At 46.9% G+C, this 18,098-nt stretch overlaps 1 protein-coding gene and 1 pseudogene across 6 annotated transcripts in view; one reads left to right on the top strand and one right to left on the bottom strand.

Moving 5' to 3' along the window:
* Positions 1-14,251, top strand: part of LOC144587268 (uncharacterized) — a 91,791-nt gene extending 77,540 nt beyond the window's left edge. For all 5 annotated transcript variants that reach the window (XM_078387318.1, XM_078387321.1, XM_078387317.1 and 2 more), the window contains one exon: positions 4,187-14,251. In XM_078387318.1, the coding sequence (XP_078243444.1) occupies positions 4,423-5,400 (978 nt within the window). In that variant the 5' untranslated portion in view covers positions 4,187-4,422 and the 3' untranslated portion in view covers positions 5,401-14,251. The remainder of the gene's footprint in view (positions 1-4,186) is intronic.
* Positions 1-18,098, bottom strand: part of LOC144587246 (uncharacterized) — a 139,694-nt pseudogene that overhangs the window by 98,510 nt on the left and 23,086 nt on the right. The window lies entirely within an intron of this gene.

Raw genomic sequence — 18,098 nt, 5'->3', positions numbered from 1 at the left:
AAAAAGCAAGATCATTTCCAAGAAGAAAATCAGGTTTTCCCTCATGGGTTAAAATATGTTTTGCCCCTGACCAGCTCTTATACGAAATTTTGACATAAGCTAAAGGAATGAAACGCTGATCAGTCTCTACAGATCCATAAGTTTTTACTGGACACCTCAGGTTGTTCAAGATTAAGGTGGGGTCTAGAAAACGTTTGCTTATCGAAGAAATGTCGGCACCCGAGTCACGAAAAGCACTTAAAGCCATATCACCTCCAGGTGTGTGAAGAAAAACCACCTCAGAAAATGTGCGGGTTGCCCAGTCCCTTTGCGCAGTTGGTACTATGCAATCAGGATCCATAACAGAAAACCTCTCTCCTGATGCAGTCTCTTTTACAATTTCTGAGGAAATTGAAGCAATTTGTAAGTCCAAAACTCTAGGCACATATTGGTTTACTGCTGCCTGCATTCCACTGGCTTGCGAAGGGGTTACAGTTAGGTTAACTCCTTCCTGACTCTGTGAAGGCACAATGCTTGACTGGTGAGGCACAGAAACTGCATTACTGGCAGCTGGCACTTGCTGAGTTCCTGCTGGCACAGAACTTACATACGCCATCTTGGGTGTGCCTGCTTTAGATCTGCGTGGAGCTGGCACAGGTGTTTTCCTAGCTGGCTCCTTAACTTGGCTAGCTGGCACATTCAACTTTGGGCAATCTCGTCGCAGATGAGAGCCACCACATTCAAAACATTTAAGAGACGTTTTACTCTGGCTAGGAGCTAGACTCCTGCGTTGCTCAAATGAACTTTGCCTGGGCTCTTGAGGAAAAGACTTTCTAAATTCAGGCTGACTCTGTCTCTTAGGCGCTACTGGTGCAGTTTTTGCCCTAACAGGTAGGTCATCATGGTAGTAAGGTAGATTGCTTCTATCAACACTGGCTATTGAGTCCTCAGACTCCTCTTTTTCCTTCAGCTTATTAACCAAACGCTCCACCTCTGCCTCTCTGTACTGCTTCAATAACTCATCATCAATGTTCTGATTATGAATAGATTGAGTGTGACAAGCAACAAAATCTGCAAACATCATTGTTAACTTATCCACTTGTGATAGACTCTTGTTAGGATCAGGGCCCTCAGCACCGGCTGCTGCTGCTGCTGCTGCTCCTGCTGTCCCATCAGAAATGCCTCTGCCTGGCACTCCCCTCCCTACTGGAGTGCTGGCACCCGCCATTTCCTCTGCCTGATCCATCTGTTGCAACTTAGTCCAAGTCTGATCTGAATCAGATCTAAGTAGATCCTGGACGTCCTGTGCTGGGAGTTTAGCCATTATATTTCCCTTTTGTAATTCCCTTCTCAGTTGTGAAGAATCATAAGTAATCCTTTGCTTAGCTCCACTTGGAGTCAAGACGTCGTGCTCAACAGCCTCCAAAAGCTCTTGATGCAAGGGCTTCACATCTTTACTAACCAAAGGCAGCCTAGCAGATGCACCACCAATCTTAACTTTTCTCTGTGTCACAAACTGCTCTTCAGGCAACTCCAAAAACCTCTCTCTGCCCATGTAGCCGAAACTGTAGGGCGAGAGCAAAGCCATAAAACACTCTGGCAGGAACAGCCCTAAACTGGAGCTTCAGAAGGGCGACCGTTTACTTGCATGAAAATGCCCACTCATTAAACAGCCCAATTAAACATAAGCGTTGTTTCTTATCAGACCTCACTGCAGCTAAGTCTTTCCGTAAGATCCTTAGCTGGAAAGAGAAAAGCAATTTGGCTAATTTACAGCCTGTCAGCATGCACGCACTCCCTCAGCCAAGGCTTCCGGAAGAATGCCTGCAGCTTCACTTACAAAGCAAGCACCATAAATCCATAAATCACACTAAAGCACGTGTTCCGTCCGACCGCTGCCAACCATGTAAGCAGCCCCGTATCTCCAAAGAGATTTATGGGGGTGCAGGAAATCGGGACGAGTAAGAAAACCAGACAAACTTCTAACTGCTGAGCAGAGCCAATTGAACTCAGCCAAGTTCTGTCTAAATTTTCTTCCTCAGAGGCCAATCTCCTTATTAAGAAAGCAACACAGACATAACCATGAGATATACTCAGAATGATTTGGCTCTGAAAGTTTGGTAGCAAACCCACGTGGCCAATTAGACATTCAGCTGGTCTGTTCAAGAAACAAAGCTTCTACATAGAAATCAATCATTACTGTTTTTTTTTTATTAAAAAGAATTACTTTAGAAAAGGTTTCAGTTGATAGTAAATTAAGTCAGTAGGTACATTTTCATTCAAGACTAACGGAACACACCACACCCCCACTCCAGCTAAAAAAATAAAGAAATGAAACTATGCTAACTAACAAAAAGCATAAATCATCCATCTCACGTGTCTTGGGTCTTCAAAGGCTGATGCTAGATGAAAACCAGTCCATTATGGGAAAAGCACGTGTCTACCCCTTTCTCAGGCAAACTCCATCTCTCTTCTCACTTTCTCCTCACTCTTCTTCTTCCCAGAATGCCTCCTGGGTCTTGTTGTTCCGCCTAACTTTCTCAGGGAGCTTCAGTTGTTATCATTCTTTGTGGCAGAATTATTTTGACTACGAAACTCTCTGCTCTCCACTCAGCTTAGCAACGAGATAACCAGAGATCGAAGCTTCTCTGAAACAGCATATAAAACTTTCCTACTACAGAACAGACTTTAAATCAAAATGGATGCTATTGGGACAATCTTAGTACTACATATCCCATTCTAATACACATAAAAACACAAATCATCACAGGGAGTACACTAAAAAGCCCTCTAGGTGGATCAGGGAGTCCGTCCAAGTTTCCTGGAGGAAAATGATTTCAAATTGTTGAAGGCAAGAGCAGAGGTCAAGGTCCTGATTCTTGGCTGCCCAGTCAGCTATATTCCAGGATAACAGTTTCACTGCTAAGGGCTGGGGCTTTGTTGACCATCAGTTGATTTCAGTCAGCTGATCAAGTGAACTGTTTGGGTCAAAATTGATGCAGCCATTGTTGAGGCTGGAACCACTGGGTACATCAGGGGAAGGGTACGTAGGGTTGACCACTCTGGGCTGCATAGAGTTGATCATCCCCGAGTCCAATAGGGGGTGGATCTCTGCTTCAACCCCCATCGGATGTTCAGGGAGTCCGGCTGGATTTTGAATTGCTATGGGACATATCGTCAAGTCATCTCTGACTCTTTGTAGCACACTAGCAATTTAACCTTTTTGAAAGAAACGCCCCCTTGAGCCATTAAGGAAGTTTTCATCGGCCCCCTCCCCGCGGTAATGATATCTTATTTATTTATTTATTTATTTATTTATTTATTTATTTATTTATTTATTTATTTATTTATTTATTTATTTATGACAATTAAATCCAATGACCCCTGAAAACAAAATTCAATTCCAAGAAAATGAAATGCTCCCAAAAAGTAACATTTAATCATTTAGTTACAAGCGAATTTTAAGATGAAAAAAGAAATATAAAAAGGGCATAAAAACAAACCACAAAGTAGGAACTAAAAATTTCAAGACGAAAACTCTGAAACTAAATTAAAATTGGAGGAAAATATATATTCATGCACATTGTAAAAAGGCTGCAGCCATCTTCACAGGTTTGGCTTGCTCCAGCGCCCCCCTACCACCCCCTTCTGCTCCAGCGCCCCCACACCACCCCTTTTCATTCTACAGCCCCCCTGAAAAATAAAATCACCCCCGGGGGGCATTAACTTCCACGTTAAGAACCACTGATTTAGAAGATCTAAAGTAGTTTTTGTTGCTGCTTCTTGTACAATGTTACGAGCCTCCAGTCATAGTTCTTCAGGCACTATGTCCACCAAATCGAGTTCCTTAAATCTGTTCTTTGCTTCCACTGTGTATTCATAAGGGATTTGGTTTACATTATACCTGACTAGCCCAGTGGTTTTTCATGTCCATCTTTGAACAAAAGTTTCCTTTAATATCTCCAGTTTTCTTGAACAGATGTCTGGTTTATCCCTTTCTCTTATTTTCCTCTATTTCTTTGCACTGTTCATTTAAGAAGGCCCTCTTGTCTCTCCTTGCTATTCTTTAGAAGTCTTCAGCCAGCTCCTTCAATATCCTTAGATGCAGTTCATCTGGCCCTGGGGATTTGAATGCCTCCAAGCAAATCAGGTCTTTTTTTTTTTTTACATTGCACTCCTCTTTGATCTCTTTTGTTCTCTCCATCAGGTGATGAAGAGGACAACGGGAATTCTGTGGGGACAGTCATTCTTTCATTGAAAACAAAACCCAAAGAAATTCTACCCATTTAAAAGGAGGAGGAAGGAAGAAGGGAAGCCAGAAATAAAGAGAAATAAAGAAAACTCCAGCTTCTCTTGATATTAATGTTGATGCACTTCTGATCAAATGAAAAAATCAAGAAGAAGAAAGGACATACGTTCATATAAAAAGGAAACAGCATCACGATGCACAGTGATTGTACATCACGTGAAAAAACCCCGAGAGTCGAGAGACAATACAAATGCCAACAGTGTGGAAAGGGTTACAGTCAGAGAAGTAGCCTCTATTCCCATCAAAGAACGCACACAGGGGAAAAACCATTTAAATGCATGGAATGTGGAAAGAGCTTCAGTCAGAGAGGTCACCTGAGTTCCCATCAAAGAACTCACACTGGGGAGAAACCATATGAATGCATGGAATGTGGAAAGAGCTTCAGTCGGAGAGATGAATTGAGTGCCCATCAAAGAACTCACACTGGGGAGAAACCATATAAATGCATGGAATGTGGGAAGAGCTTCACTCGGAGAGATGAATTGAATTCCCATCAAAGAACTCACACTGGGGAGAAACCATATAAATGCATGGAATGTGGGAAGAGCTTCAGTAAGATAATTAATCTGAGTTCCCATCAAAGAATTCACACTGGGGAAAAACCATATAAATGCATGGAATGTGGGAAGAGCTTCAGTGAGAGAGTTAACCTGAGTTACCATCAAAGAACTCACACTGGGGAGAAACCATATAAATGCATGGAATGTGGAAAGAGCTTCACTGGTAGCACTAAGTTGAGTTTACATCTAAAAATTCACACAGGGGAGAAACCATATAAATGCATGGAATGTGGAAAGAGCTTCAGTCGGAGAGATCACCTGAGTTCCCATCAAAGAATTCATACTGGGGAGAAACCATATAAATGCATGGAATGTGGAAAGAGCTTCAGTCACAGCAGTCAGATGAATTCACATCTAAGAATTCACACCGGGGAGAAACCATATAAATGCATGGAATGTGGAAACAGCTTCAGTCAGAACAGTAGCCTCAGTACCCATCAAAGAATTCACACTGGGGAGAAACCATATAAATGCATGGAATGTGGAAAGAGCTTCAGTCGGAGACCTCAGTTGACTTCCCATGAAAGAACTCACACTGGGGAGAAACCATAGGAATTTATGGAATGTAGAAAGAGCTTCAGTCTGAGCAATACACTTGCTATACATCAAAGAAGTCACGTGGAATGGAAAGCATAGATGTGCATGGAATGTGGAAAAGGTCTCAGTGTCAATAGTCTCCTTTGCTCGCATCACAGAGATCCCACTGGAGAAAACCATAGAAATGCATGGAATGTGGGGAGAGCTTCAAAGTCATAAGAGTTGTTGACATCGAAAAATTCGAAGGAGCAGAACAATCCAGAGAATGTGAAACGCTTCTCCTCAAGTGCTATGGTGTTGAAATGAAACAGATTCACACCCTGGGGAGAAACCATATGAATAATTGGTGTGATGCTCATGTCTCCCTAAGAAGCATAGGGCATTCGGGCAGAGTTCCACAGGCAACAAATCTACTGCTTTCTACTGAGTCAAGTCCTCAAACCTCAGCAGTGCCTTGAACAAGCCTGACCCTTAAAGAACACTTTACTCAATACTTTGCAAGTACTTTAACATGGGCTTTGTGATTCTATAGAACTCATAACAGCTCATTTAAAGAGGACTTCTTTATGGTAGCTAACCAACGAGCTTTTCCACTCTTCTGGATTTAGCCAAACCTTGCTGGTCCCAGACACTAGTCCTCAGTTAGAATGTTTATAATTATTTGTTATTAGGAAAATATAGTCTCATAGAAACAGATTGTTTGCTTAAGCATTAGCGTAAAGACATGTTCATGAAGTTGCATTAGTTAAATAAAGCAACTCCTTCCCATGAAATTAAGAAACACTACCAAGCTCAACTAAGGGGAGTTAACACCACCTCCTTCTTTGTTACCATGCTACGTACTGTACCATTCAATCCATCATGAACTTCTCTTAGGAAGTTGACTGCCCATGTTCAGTGTCCTATCCAGAGGTTGGTTTTGGGAAACCAACATAAGAGTGCTGCCAGCATTTCTGCAGAGGATAAAGGGCTGGTGGGGGTCAGCCTGTCAGTGCTCAGACCATACGCTACATACTGCATCCAATTGGTCCCCAGTGCCCCTCTTTCCATTCTGGAAAACAGGAAAAAACGAGCGCTCTCAAAGGGGGAAAAGAAGAGGAGCCGCTCCCAGGGGTGGGTCGAGGTGGAACTGGAGCTGGGAAGGTGGGAGTCCGGCCTCCTCCTGCCCCCCACCTCTAGGATCCCCCCCGCAAAGGTCGCTTTGCAGGGGACGGGAGAGGCTTCCTCGTGAGTTTCTCGCCAAAGGACCAGCAAGAAGTTGAGCAATTGGGGTGGGGTGGGCCTTTGACTGTGTGGACCACAGCAAACTATGGCAAGTTCTTAAAGAAATGGCAGTGCCTGACCACCTTATCTATCTCCTGAGAAACCTATATGTGGGACAGGAAGCCACAGTTAGAACTGACTATGGAACAACTGATTGGTTCAAAATTGGGAAAGGAGTACGACAAGGCTGTATATTGTCCCCCAGCTTATTTAACCTATATGCAGAATACATCATGCGGAATGCAGGACTGGAGGAATCCCAAGCCGGAATTAAGATTGCCGGAAGAAATGTCAACAACCTCCGATATGCAGATGATACCACTCTGATGGCAGAAAGTGAGGAGGAATTAAAGAACCTTGTAATGAGAGTGAAAGAGGACACTGCAAAAAACGGTCTGAAACTCAACATCAAAAAAACTAAGATCATGGCCACTGGTCCCATCACCTCCTGGGGAATAGAAGGGGAAGACATGGAGGCAGTGACAGATTTTATTTTCCTGGGCTCCATGATCACTGCAGATGGAGACAGCAGCTACGAAATTAAAAGGCGCCTGCTTCTGGGAGGAAAGCAATGACAAATCTTGACAGCATCTTAAAAAGCAGAGACATCATCTTGCCAACAAAAGTCCTAATGTTCAAAACTATGGTTTTTCCTGTTGTGCTGTATGGAAGTGAGAGCTGGACCATAAAGAAAGCAGGCCGCCGAAGAATGGATGCCTTTGAATTATGGTGCTGGAGGAGACTCTTGAGAGTCCCCTGGACTGCAAGGAGATCAAACCTATCAATTCTAAAGGAAATCAACCCTGAGTGCTCCCTGGAAGGACAGATCCTGAAGGTGAGGCTCCAGTACTTTGGCCATCTCATGAGAAGAAAAGACTCCTTGGAAAAAATCTTGATGTTAGGAAAGTGTGACAGCAAGAGGAGAAGGGGACGACCGAGGATGAGATGGCTGGATGTGGAACTTTGGAACATTCTGTTAAGGAAGAAAATGTATTTGACATCATAGAAAAGAAACTAGAATTTGAATTGATATATCAGGCTTGGGTAGTGTTTCCTAGAAGAATGATGATGTCACATTCCCTTTTCTCTTTCAGGAGAAGCCAAATTGCTAATTTACATGGGCAAAACTGAACCTTTTGTTGAAATGTCTTTTTCTTGATGAAGCACTAAATTTCAAGGAAAGCGCCCCAGAGGGAGACCACAGCTGCGATACATGGAGATCTGCAAGCAGGACCCGAAGTCCTTAGAAATGGGCCTCAGCAGATGGGAAACCTTGACATCTGAGCGGTCAGCCTGGAGGCAGGTGGTGCATCATGGCCTCTCCCATTTTGAATAGGCACTTGTCCAGCAGGCCGAGGCAAAGGGGTAGTCCCGAAAGCAGCATAATCAGGGAGCTGGACAGGGGATAGATTGTATTTATCTTCAGTGTGGAAGGGGTGGTCACTCTCTTATTGGCCTTCTCAGCCACACTAGACATTCCAAGACCTCTATTCAGAGCACGTAACCATAGTCTCTCGAGACTGAAGGATGCCTACTGTACCTATATTGACATGAGTTTTGGGGAGAAAGGAAAAATAGAAAATCTGCATTATGTTTCAGTTATATAAATATAGATAGGACAACAAGCTCATGTGGCTGCAATTATTGTCTTGATGTGGCTGAAAAATTCTACCAGTGTATGTTCATGAGGGTTATGCCCAGGTAGTCAGTGTGCCTCACTAAAGAACTACTTATGAAACAAATTGTGCAGTTTAACTGCAAAATGAACCACCAACACCTCCCCCCCCCGAACTGAATGTGCAACTGTGCCCATGGAACTGTTTTCTGTATATGACTTTCTCTTCAGTGCCACAACAACTAATGCAACCCCATGTTATGTAAGTGTAGCTACACAGTGGAATTTTAGCCACTACTAATAGATTTGTCATAAGCCACAGTGATAAGTAGACATTGGCATGTTAGATATTGAAAATGATTGAACAGATTGATCTAAATCTTAAAAGTTGCTCAGAGGTCCTATTGGACATGAGTGAAACTGAATTAGAAGTGAAAGATGCCAGAAGTGACCATTTATTTGGAATACAATAAATATTACAGAGTGATGTTCCACCATTTCCTAACACACACTCTTCCTAACCCCAGACTTTTCCCATGATTTCAGTGTCTTGCTCTCAGCAGTCTCTAGAATCTTGATCTCCTAGCCCTGACGTCCATTTGCACTCATGGTGCTGTTTATTGGGGCGTCTTAGAACCTCAAGTCCGAGGCTTGGGGACTCACAAAAAAGGAGTGGACATCCAAATTGCGAGGGCGAACCTTTTTATAGAGAAGTAACTGGAGCAGTTACTGGAGGTTGTGGTGCTGGAGGAGACTCTTGAGAGTCCCCTGGACTGCAAAAAGAACAAACCTATCCATTTTGAAGGAAATCAACCCTGAGTGCTCACTGGAAGGACAGATCCTGAAGCTGAGGCTCCGAAATTTTGGCCATCTCATGAGAAGAGAAGACTTTCTGGAGAGGAGTCTTTAAAGAAATGGGAGTGTCTGACCACCTTATCCTGATAAATCTTTATGTGAGACAGGAAGCAACAGTTAGAACTGGATATGGAACAACTGATTGGTTCAATATTGGAAAAGGAGTACGACAAGGCTGTATATTGTCCACCTGCTTATTTAACTTATATGCAGAATACATCATTCAAAAGGCAGGACTGGTAGAATCCCAAGCTGGAATTAAGATTTCTGGAAGTAATATCGACAACCTCAGATATGGAGATGATACCACTCTGATGGCAGAAAGTGAGGAGGAATTAAAGAACCTCTTAATGAGGGTTGAAGAGGAGAGCACAAAAACGGTCTGAAGCTCAACATAAAAAAAGCAACAGCCAAGATGATGGCCACTGGTCCCATCACCTCCTGGCAAATGGAAGGGGAAGATATGGAGGTAATGACAAATTTTTCTTTCTTGGTCTCCATGATCACTGCAGATGGTAACAGCAGCCATGACATTAAAAGACGCCTTCTTCTTGGGAGGTAAGCGATGACAAACCATGACAGCATCTTAAAAAGCAGAGATATCACCTTGCTGACAAAGGTCCGCATAGTCAAAGCTACGGTTTTTCCAGTAGCGATGTATGGAAGTGAGAGCTGGACCATAAAGAAAGCAGACCGCCAAAGAATTGATGCTTTTCAATTGTGGTGCTGGAGGAGGCTCTTGAGAGTCCCCTGGACTGCAAGGAGAACAAACCTATCCATTTTGAAGGAAATCAACCTTGAGTGCTCACTGGAAGGACAGATCCTGAAGCTGAGGCTCCAGTACTTTGGCCATCTCATGAGAAGAGAAGACTCCTTGGAAAAGACCCTGATGTTGGGAAAGTGTGAAGGCAGGAGGAGAAGTGATGACAGAGAAAACAAGATGGTTGGACAGCTACCAACATGACTTGGACCCAACTCCGGGAGGCAGTGGAAGACAGGAGGGCCTGGCATGCTCACGAAGAATCTGATGAGACTTAATGATGAAACAATAGCTGGAACAGCAGCATGTCTGCTCATTAGTGAACTTAGACAGCTCCCTGAAGATCTAACAACAGTTGCAGGAGGAAGTGGCGGTCAAAAAATCAAGAGGACAGGCAAGCCTTTCTGGCTCCTCTCCCCCCATATTTGTTGCTGGCTGATTCAGCTGAACTGGTCCTAAGAGGATAGACTTAGATGTTGCCACACCAACACAACATTGGGGTCTCAATTTCCATTTCATTCCATTGACATTCTCAGGGGTCCATCCTTGGAGGCATATAAGTGAATCCTAGCTTTCTTTGGTTCACATACTGTATGAAATGCTGCCATGGGTGCAAAACAAGAGATGGGGATTCAAGATTAAATACTGGTAAGCAATACAATTAGAGAGGGGGAAAAAGCATTTGGGAAAAATTAGCACAGAATCTATTGTCTGAGAACATAATTCATAACTCCAGTTGAGACCTTGAATTGGGCCATCTCTACTATCCTAAAGACAACAAACTGAGACTAACTTTGGCAAACTGTATCTCCCTTTTTCTCCCATTCTTTCCCTGTACTTTGCTATTGCCTCCCCTTGATCCCAAAACTCCACTCTGCAATGGAAAGTGGAAAGCTGTAGGAGAAGAGGATTGAACACGAGAGTGGTTGACTCAAAAAAGATATCAACTGCGTTGCTTTTCCAGGATCTGAGCAGGAATATTATTAATAGAGAAGAAGGAGGCCAAGAGCTGTGATATCCAAGGGTTGGACCTGCCTTGGCCAGCAGAAGCTAGACTTTGAGTAAAATTGTTGGGTCTACTAGAGCACTGGTTCTTAACCTTGGGTTACTCAGGAGTTTTCGACTGCAACTCCCAGAACCCTTCACCACCAACTGTGCTGGCTGGGGTTTCTGGGACTTGCAGTTCAAAAACATCCGAGTAACAAAGGTTAAGAATCAAGGAACTAGAGTATAAACAGGGACAGATTACATGCTGATATTGAATGGAGAAACATCCAATGTGAGCGGAGAAAGGACACATGCTTTATTTTAATGGAGTGTGACAGAGGATGACACTCATGCCTGGCAGGCAGTCTGAGAGTGGCAAAGAGATAACGCTGCACCAGACAATGGGCATCACATAGCCATAGATTCCATCTAGATCAAGGGTGTCAAAAGCAAGGCCCGCGGGCCAAATCCGGCCCCCCAGAACTCGTCTGATGGCGCGCGGAGCCATCCGTTTGCACACCATCCCCAACCCCGTAAAACGTGAGGTCCACCCAGAGCTTGGCGGGCGGAGGGCGTGGTGGACTGCGGTTCTTCAGCGCTCCCAGTCGCAGCGGAATTAGCATGCCTCGGACTCCAACTTCCCCCCGCCCCGTGGTCCTGCCGTGTCGCGATTGGCCAAAAGGAGAAGGCGCGCGGGGGACGGAGGGAAAAAGAAGAGGCCCATATCTGGCAAGCACGCCCCCCCTCCTCGAGCTGCTTGAGCTGCTGCGCGAGGAGGAGTTCACACTGCGCCCCGGTTGCATTGCACGGGTAAGGGAGCCCGCCTGCTTGCCTCCCCTTCGCTGGTGGGGAGCAAGGGGCCCGGGAAGGAGGGGGGGAATGGGGTGGTGGCGGCGAGAGGGGCGGGCAGGTAGGTAAGGAGGCGGCTTGGCCCGGGCGGGAGCGATGGCGGGCGGGAAGAGAGAAAGCCGGACTCTGCTGAGGTGGTGGGGAGAGGCCTTCGGCGATCGGGGTGCGTGGAGGGGTGTGTGTGTGTGTGGACTGGAAAGGAAGGCTTGCAAGGCTCGGGCCGGGCGAGCCACCCACCCTCCCCCTCTGTCCATCCATCCCACCCTCCTCAAGGAAAGGGTGCGGGGCCCTTGCGGTGGGATCCAGCAGAAGGGATCATCAGACTGCCTCCCCAACACCAGATCCCGTTCCCCTAACGGGCGGGGGCGAGGGTGGGCGGGAAGAGAGAAAGCCAGACTCTGCTGAGGTGGGAAGAAAGCAAAGGGCCTGGAGGGGGAAGGGAGGGAGGGGAACGGAAATAAGGGGCGCTGGAGTGGGGAGGAGGAAGAAGGTTGAAGGTTTGGGGGGGTCCCCTCAGGGAGGTGTTGAGCCTGATGGGGTTGCAGTGCAAGCAGGCGGGTGACGTGGGGCCGGGTTGGAAGAGGGGTGGACATGGTCAATTATGGCTGGGCACTATAAAAGGGGGCAGATTGCTGGGCACATATAAGGCAGGTGGAGCGGTAAACTTTGGATATACTTACCACTTCCATGTCACTTTACAGTGGTATAAGGACCATAAACTACAATCAAATACCCCTGAAATGTCCAAGAAAAGAAAAGTTGATGCAGAGGGAAGGCAATTTCAGGAGAGATGGGAAAGTGAATACATGTTTGTGATTACTAGAGACAAGCCGGTATGTCTTATTTGCTATGAGGCAGTGGCAGTGATGAAGGTTTAATCTGAGCTCAAATGCCTTGGTCTGCATGGGGTGGGGGAGAAAGGCTTCAGCACAATATGCAATGATCCTCTGTTAAATTTAAGGTAAAATCTTTCCCATAGGTCCCTACCAAGTGCTGTTTTTTTGGGGGGGGATTTCTACTCCTCTGTGAGTGCCCCTCAAGGAGGACTGGACAGAGGCAGACCACCTATCCTGAAGGGAGAGAATAAATTGTGAAAAACGGGCAGCCCTCCCTCCAGGTCGGAGGTTCCTGGGTCGTGACAAAAGGCCAGTGTGAGGAGCTGGCTGGTTCCCTGAGCCTTCCTCCAGCAGCGCCCCTTTCTGCCAAGTGGAGGAAAGCTTGTCCGGCAACCCAAGGAGTTCCCGAGGCCCCTTTTCCACCCTTTCCCCGGGAATGGAGGGCAGGACACGTCCCAACGGGCTCAAGCGACAGGAAGCCGGATTTTGGTTTAAGATCAGGGGAAAACTTCCTAATGGTTTGAGGAGTACGACAACAGAACCTGCGACCTTAGGAGCCCTTTCAAGGGGAAAATTGGACCACCCTCTGTCCGGCCAGCTTTGATTTGGATTCCTTCAGGGAGCAAGAGGTATATGGACGGGATGTCCTCGGAGGCCCCCGTCCAACTTCATTGTTCCAGGATTCTAAGAAACAGAGAGGCAGCCTGCCCTGGATGGATTTTCGCTCTCTCTGAAAACTCAGCTGCGCCGCTTGGGGGTCCTCCTGGATTCATCCCTGAGCCTGAATGCCCACGCTTTGGTGGCGACCAGGAGGGCCTCTGCACAAACGGGTGCGCCAGCCGGGCTTGTTCCTGGAGGGGTCGGATGTGGCCACATCTGGTGACGTCTGCCTTAGTTACAGCCCAGCTGGATTACTGTCATGCACTCTGGGGAGGGTGTCTTCTGGAAAGTGTTTCCAAACTTCAGTGGGTTCAAAACCCTTCAGAGCCGTTGACCTTGCAAAAGATCTGCTGGGAGAGGGATGTCTCCTCCACCTCCTGGGGCCGACATGGAGGGTGGGAGCTGGGAAAAGGGCCAAAGGGAAGGAAGGGAGACCATCTCCTCCCTCCCTCCCTCTCGGGGGAACTCTCTCTGCCTTTCTTCTTCCCTCCTGCCCTCCAAGATATTGCCTGCTCCCAAGGGGTCTGTCTTCTTCGGTCACCTTCTCCGAGTCACTTTGGACCCTCCTGCATTTCGAATGTTTGTTTTTAATTATTTCAATTCTTGATTTATGAGCTAATTAAACAAATGACTCAATGAATAATTGAGTAATGAAACGTGTGGGGGGACAGCAGGCACCTTTTCTGGCTGCATCCAGAGCCCCTTCAGGGGTCCGAGGGCCACTAGGAGGCAGGGAGAGAGGGTGCAGAGGTTGCCCCTTTGCAAGACGGTGGGGGTCTGGATGTGGCCCCCTCCCCTCCAACCAACCTACTCTTCCCCCCAACCTCCACCCCTCCTTCCCCCAGCCCCTCTTCCCCCCAGGGACGTTGCAGGTCCTTCCATCCCTTCCCTCTGAAGCTTGGGGGCCAAGGGGGGGCAAGGGAGGGAGTCATTTCCAGCAAACACCCCCAACCTGAATTTAGGTTTATCAGGCAGGCGGGGGGAGGGGGAGAGAAAATAGTGTCTCCTGGGGAGAACTGAGTGGAAATGGAAATCAACCGACCCCCTTTTCTACCCCCAAACAGGCACCCCCAAACCTCCCCCTGATGACTCCCCCCTCCCCCCACTGTGGATTTCCAGGAGTTGCCTCCTTCTGTTATGGTGATGAAATTTAGTCCAAGGGTTGCCAGGAGGGGAGAGGGTGCAGAGGTAACCCCTTTGCAGGAGGGGGGTCTGGATATAACCTTCTCCCCCCACCCCCATGCCTAGTACCCCTCCTTCTCCCCCCAGCCCCATTTCCCACCCAGGGACGCTGCAGGACCTTCCTTCCCCTCCTTCCCAGGCCAGGGGGGGCAACACTCACCCCCCCATGGACTTAGCTTTACCAGGAGGGGCAGGATGGAAATCAAGGGACACTTTTTCTCTCCCCCCACTTTTCTGACCCCCACCGTAGGAGGAAGAATTGAGCACAAAGCCCCCCCTTCCCATTAGGCACCGTTGCCGGGGGGGGGAGTAAGAAGAGTCTCTTGGGCCCGAAAGGCCAGATCGGGACCCCCCTCCCCCACTTCCCCCTGAAACAGGAAAGAGACCCCCCCCGAGGACCAAGGCCTGCCCCACCCTGGGGGGAATCTCAGCCCCCTCCCCATACATACATCCTTCCTCCCACTCCCCCCATATATCCCAACCGTCCACTTCCTTCTGGGTCCTCCACCAGGAAACTCACCAGGAAGCCCACCCCTCGCTCCGCCACGACTGCACTCCTGGGAGGACCATAGAGTTGGGTCATGGGGGGGAGAGAAGGAGGGGCAGGCGCGTGGCTTCCGCTTCCGGTTGGAGCTAGAGCGAGGAGCCCCTCCTCCCCCCCACAAAGTGAGGGGGTGGTTGTGGTTGTGGCAGGAGGGGGGAAAGGAGGGGGGAGATCTGTGGGGATCGCGGGGGGTGGGGAGAGTAAGAGAGGGATTATGAATGGGACACCCACACACACAATACACCCCCCGCAGACCCACAACAACACCCCCCACACACACCCACAAAAACCTAGCCTGACTGTCCCTGGCCTTGGTTTCCTTCTTTCTTTACCACTATTTCTACACCGACTTTTCTCCTGAAGTATCATGAGGGGGCCAACACTCTACTGGGCCAAACCAATTCCCGCTCTGAGAAAGGATGCACAAAAGCCACCCCGAGAACACACTTGAAGCACAAAGCCTCCCCCCAAGACACCCTGTGTCAGAAGCCCCACCAGGCCCTTCCCTGTGTTTTGTGCAGGGGTTTTTTGTGAGGGGGGACAGCGTCTCCCCATCCACCACAGGCTGCCCCCCTTCCTCGGCCTGCTTTTTGACCGACCAGGAGTGCCTCTCTCTTGCCCGGCTTCAGGGTCAGCTTCGTCCAGTCCCTTCCTGACACCCGGAACAGGTCTAGAACCACAATGGCCTTTTCCTGGAAAGGAGAGGCAAAGGAGAGGCCGAGTGGGGGGTCACGACCCACCCCAAAACTCCGGACAAGCTCGGCCAGCGGTATCATCTAGATGTTCAATAGCATAGGGGACAAAATCGGAGGGATCCCACAGGCCGGTGGGCAGGGTGTGGAGCAGGAGTCCCACCAGGACCACCCACTGGGTCATCCCCTCAAAAGAAGACCGGATCCACCACAAAAGAGAGCCTCCCTTCGTTAGCCTAATTTGACTTTGTTCTGACTCTTTTTTAATTTGTTGAATTTTAAAGTTGTAAAGTTTTAAATGCTTGGGATCGTTAGTGCAACCGGTAAAACCTATGCAAACTTAATTTGGCTTCGTTCTGAGTCTTCGTTATTTTTTTGTGAATTCCCCCCCCCCATTAAATTCACCAAAAATTAACGAAGAGTCAGAACAAAGCCAAACTAAGTTTGCACATGATTTAGAAGGTGCTCTAATGAATCCAAGCATGTAAAACAGTTTCTGAGTCTTCGTTAATTTTTTGTGAATTTTTTCCTCCCCCATTAGAAAAAATGGAGCCCAACTTTTGACAGCTCCATTGTTTCCTGTGGGGGAGGAAAAATTCACAAAAATTAACAAAAAGTCAGAAACTGTTTTAAATGCTTTGAATCGTTAGTGCACCTTCTAAATCATGTGCAAACTTAGTTTGGCTTTGTTCTGACTCTTCATTAATTTTTGGTGATTTTTTTCCTCCCCCATAGGAAAGCATGGAGCCCAACTTTTGACAGCTGTCAAAAGTTGGTGGGGGAGAAAAAAAATCAGCAAAAATTAACAAAAAGTCAGATCAAAGCCAAATTAAGTTTGCACCCATTTTAGAAGGTGCACTAATGATTCCAAGCATTTAAAACCGTTTTTGAACTTTTAAAGACACTTTTAAAATTGAAAAACTGACATCGCAAAACCATTGAAATGCATTGAATAGGCTTCAATGCATTCCAATGGGGGGAACATTGTATCGCTTAATGATGTTTCCTATGGGTTTTTTCGCTTAAGTATGGCAATCCGTGCCTTTTGGAATGGATTAACCGGTTTTCAATGCATCTCTATAGGAAAAGGCGTTTCGCTTAACGATGTTTTCCCATAGCGTTTTTTAACCAATTAACATCGTTAAGCGAGGCACCTATCCTTAAGTTTCTGTTCAGACTGAAGCTGTTCCCACATTCTTTGCATTTCAAAGGTTTCCCCTTTGTATGAGATCTTGGATGAATAGAAAGATGACTGCTTTTATAAAAGATCCCCCTACATTCCATGTATTTCTATGGCCTCTCCCCTTTTTGACGTCTTTGATATCTACCGGTCAGAACTTCATTAGGATACCTGGCTCGACAGGAAAACTACAGAAATTTACAGACCTCCCAGGCAAGGAGATTCTACAATTCATCAATGCTGATGTGATTGCAGGGAAAGGGTGAATCTCAAAATGAGAATCTGTGGGGGTTTGGTATTCTCAGACATCTGGATATGTGCTGTTTCTCCTGTGGGTTCCAATAAACACAACTGACCCACTGGGGTCATGCCAAAAGCCCTCTCTGAGGAGCTTCTCCATTTCTCCCTTTCTCTCTTCAGCTAGCCTGCCTCTTTTCTACCTGATCTTTCTCCTCCACTATCTCTCCCCAATAGGAGGGTTTCTCTGATCTTACCTCTCTCCGACTCCTTTCTGCCACTCATGAGGTATAATCCCACTGTTTGGTCCAGGATTTCTCCATTCATATCCACGCCCAGCCTTGTGATAAAATCCTCTCCTTCTTTTGCCCTTCTACCTCTTCAGCTTCCGCTGTCTCCCTTCTTGATGGTTCACCAAGATATATTTCTTTCCCCTCTTCCTGTCTTATTCCTTCCTTTTTCTCTTGCATCTCTGCTGCTCCTAAGATTCATTTACGTGGTGGATCCTTCCTTTCCTCTGAAGGACCTTCTGCTTCCCTCTCTGGAACTTCCACCTTAGACACCCCAGGCTCTTTATTTCCAGACTCTCCCATCCCTACATTGGTCCCAACCTTTGAATCTTCACCCGGAACTATCTCTACCCTCCTATCTTCCCGTTCTCCCCATGGAGGTGTCACTTCTCTGATGAGTCATATGTTCTGCCTCCGGGGCTCCATTGGGTTTTGCCCTCCTCTTGTCAGGAAAGGATGGCTGTCCAGTCAGGATGGGTTCAACCCCACTTTCTCCCTCACATAGACAAACAGTGACAAGGTGTTTGACGCTCATCTGGGTATCCCATACGAAGTCTTTTCATTGTTGCAGTGATTTCAGCCAATTCCAAAACTTGTTGATTCTGTACAAGTTCATTTATTTACATCAATTCTAGATTCCATACTTAAATATACTTAATCCAAAAAAATATGTAAGGCAGTCTTACGGGTGTGAGGACAAAACTGTTGGAACAGATCTTCAAATCCAAACGTCATACAGTTATGCAAAAACTGCAGACTTACT

Source organism: Pogona vitticeps, chromosome 2, assembly GCF_051106095.1.
Source record: "Pogona vitticeps strain Pit_001003342236 chromosome 2, PviZW2.1, whole genome shotgun sequence".
NCBI classification, from domain to species: domain Eukaryota; kingdom Metazoa; phylum Chordata; class Lepidosauria; order Squamata; family Agamidae; genus Pogona; species Pogona vitticeps.
The sequence above is the reverse complement of the archived record's forward strand: the minus strand, read 5'-3'. Positions and strand labels throughout refer to the sequence as shown.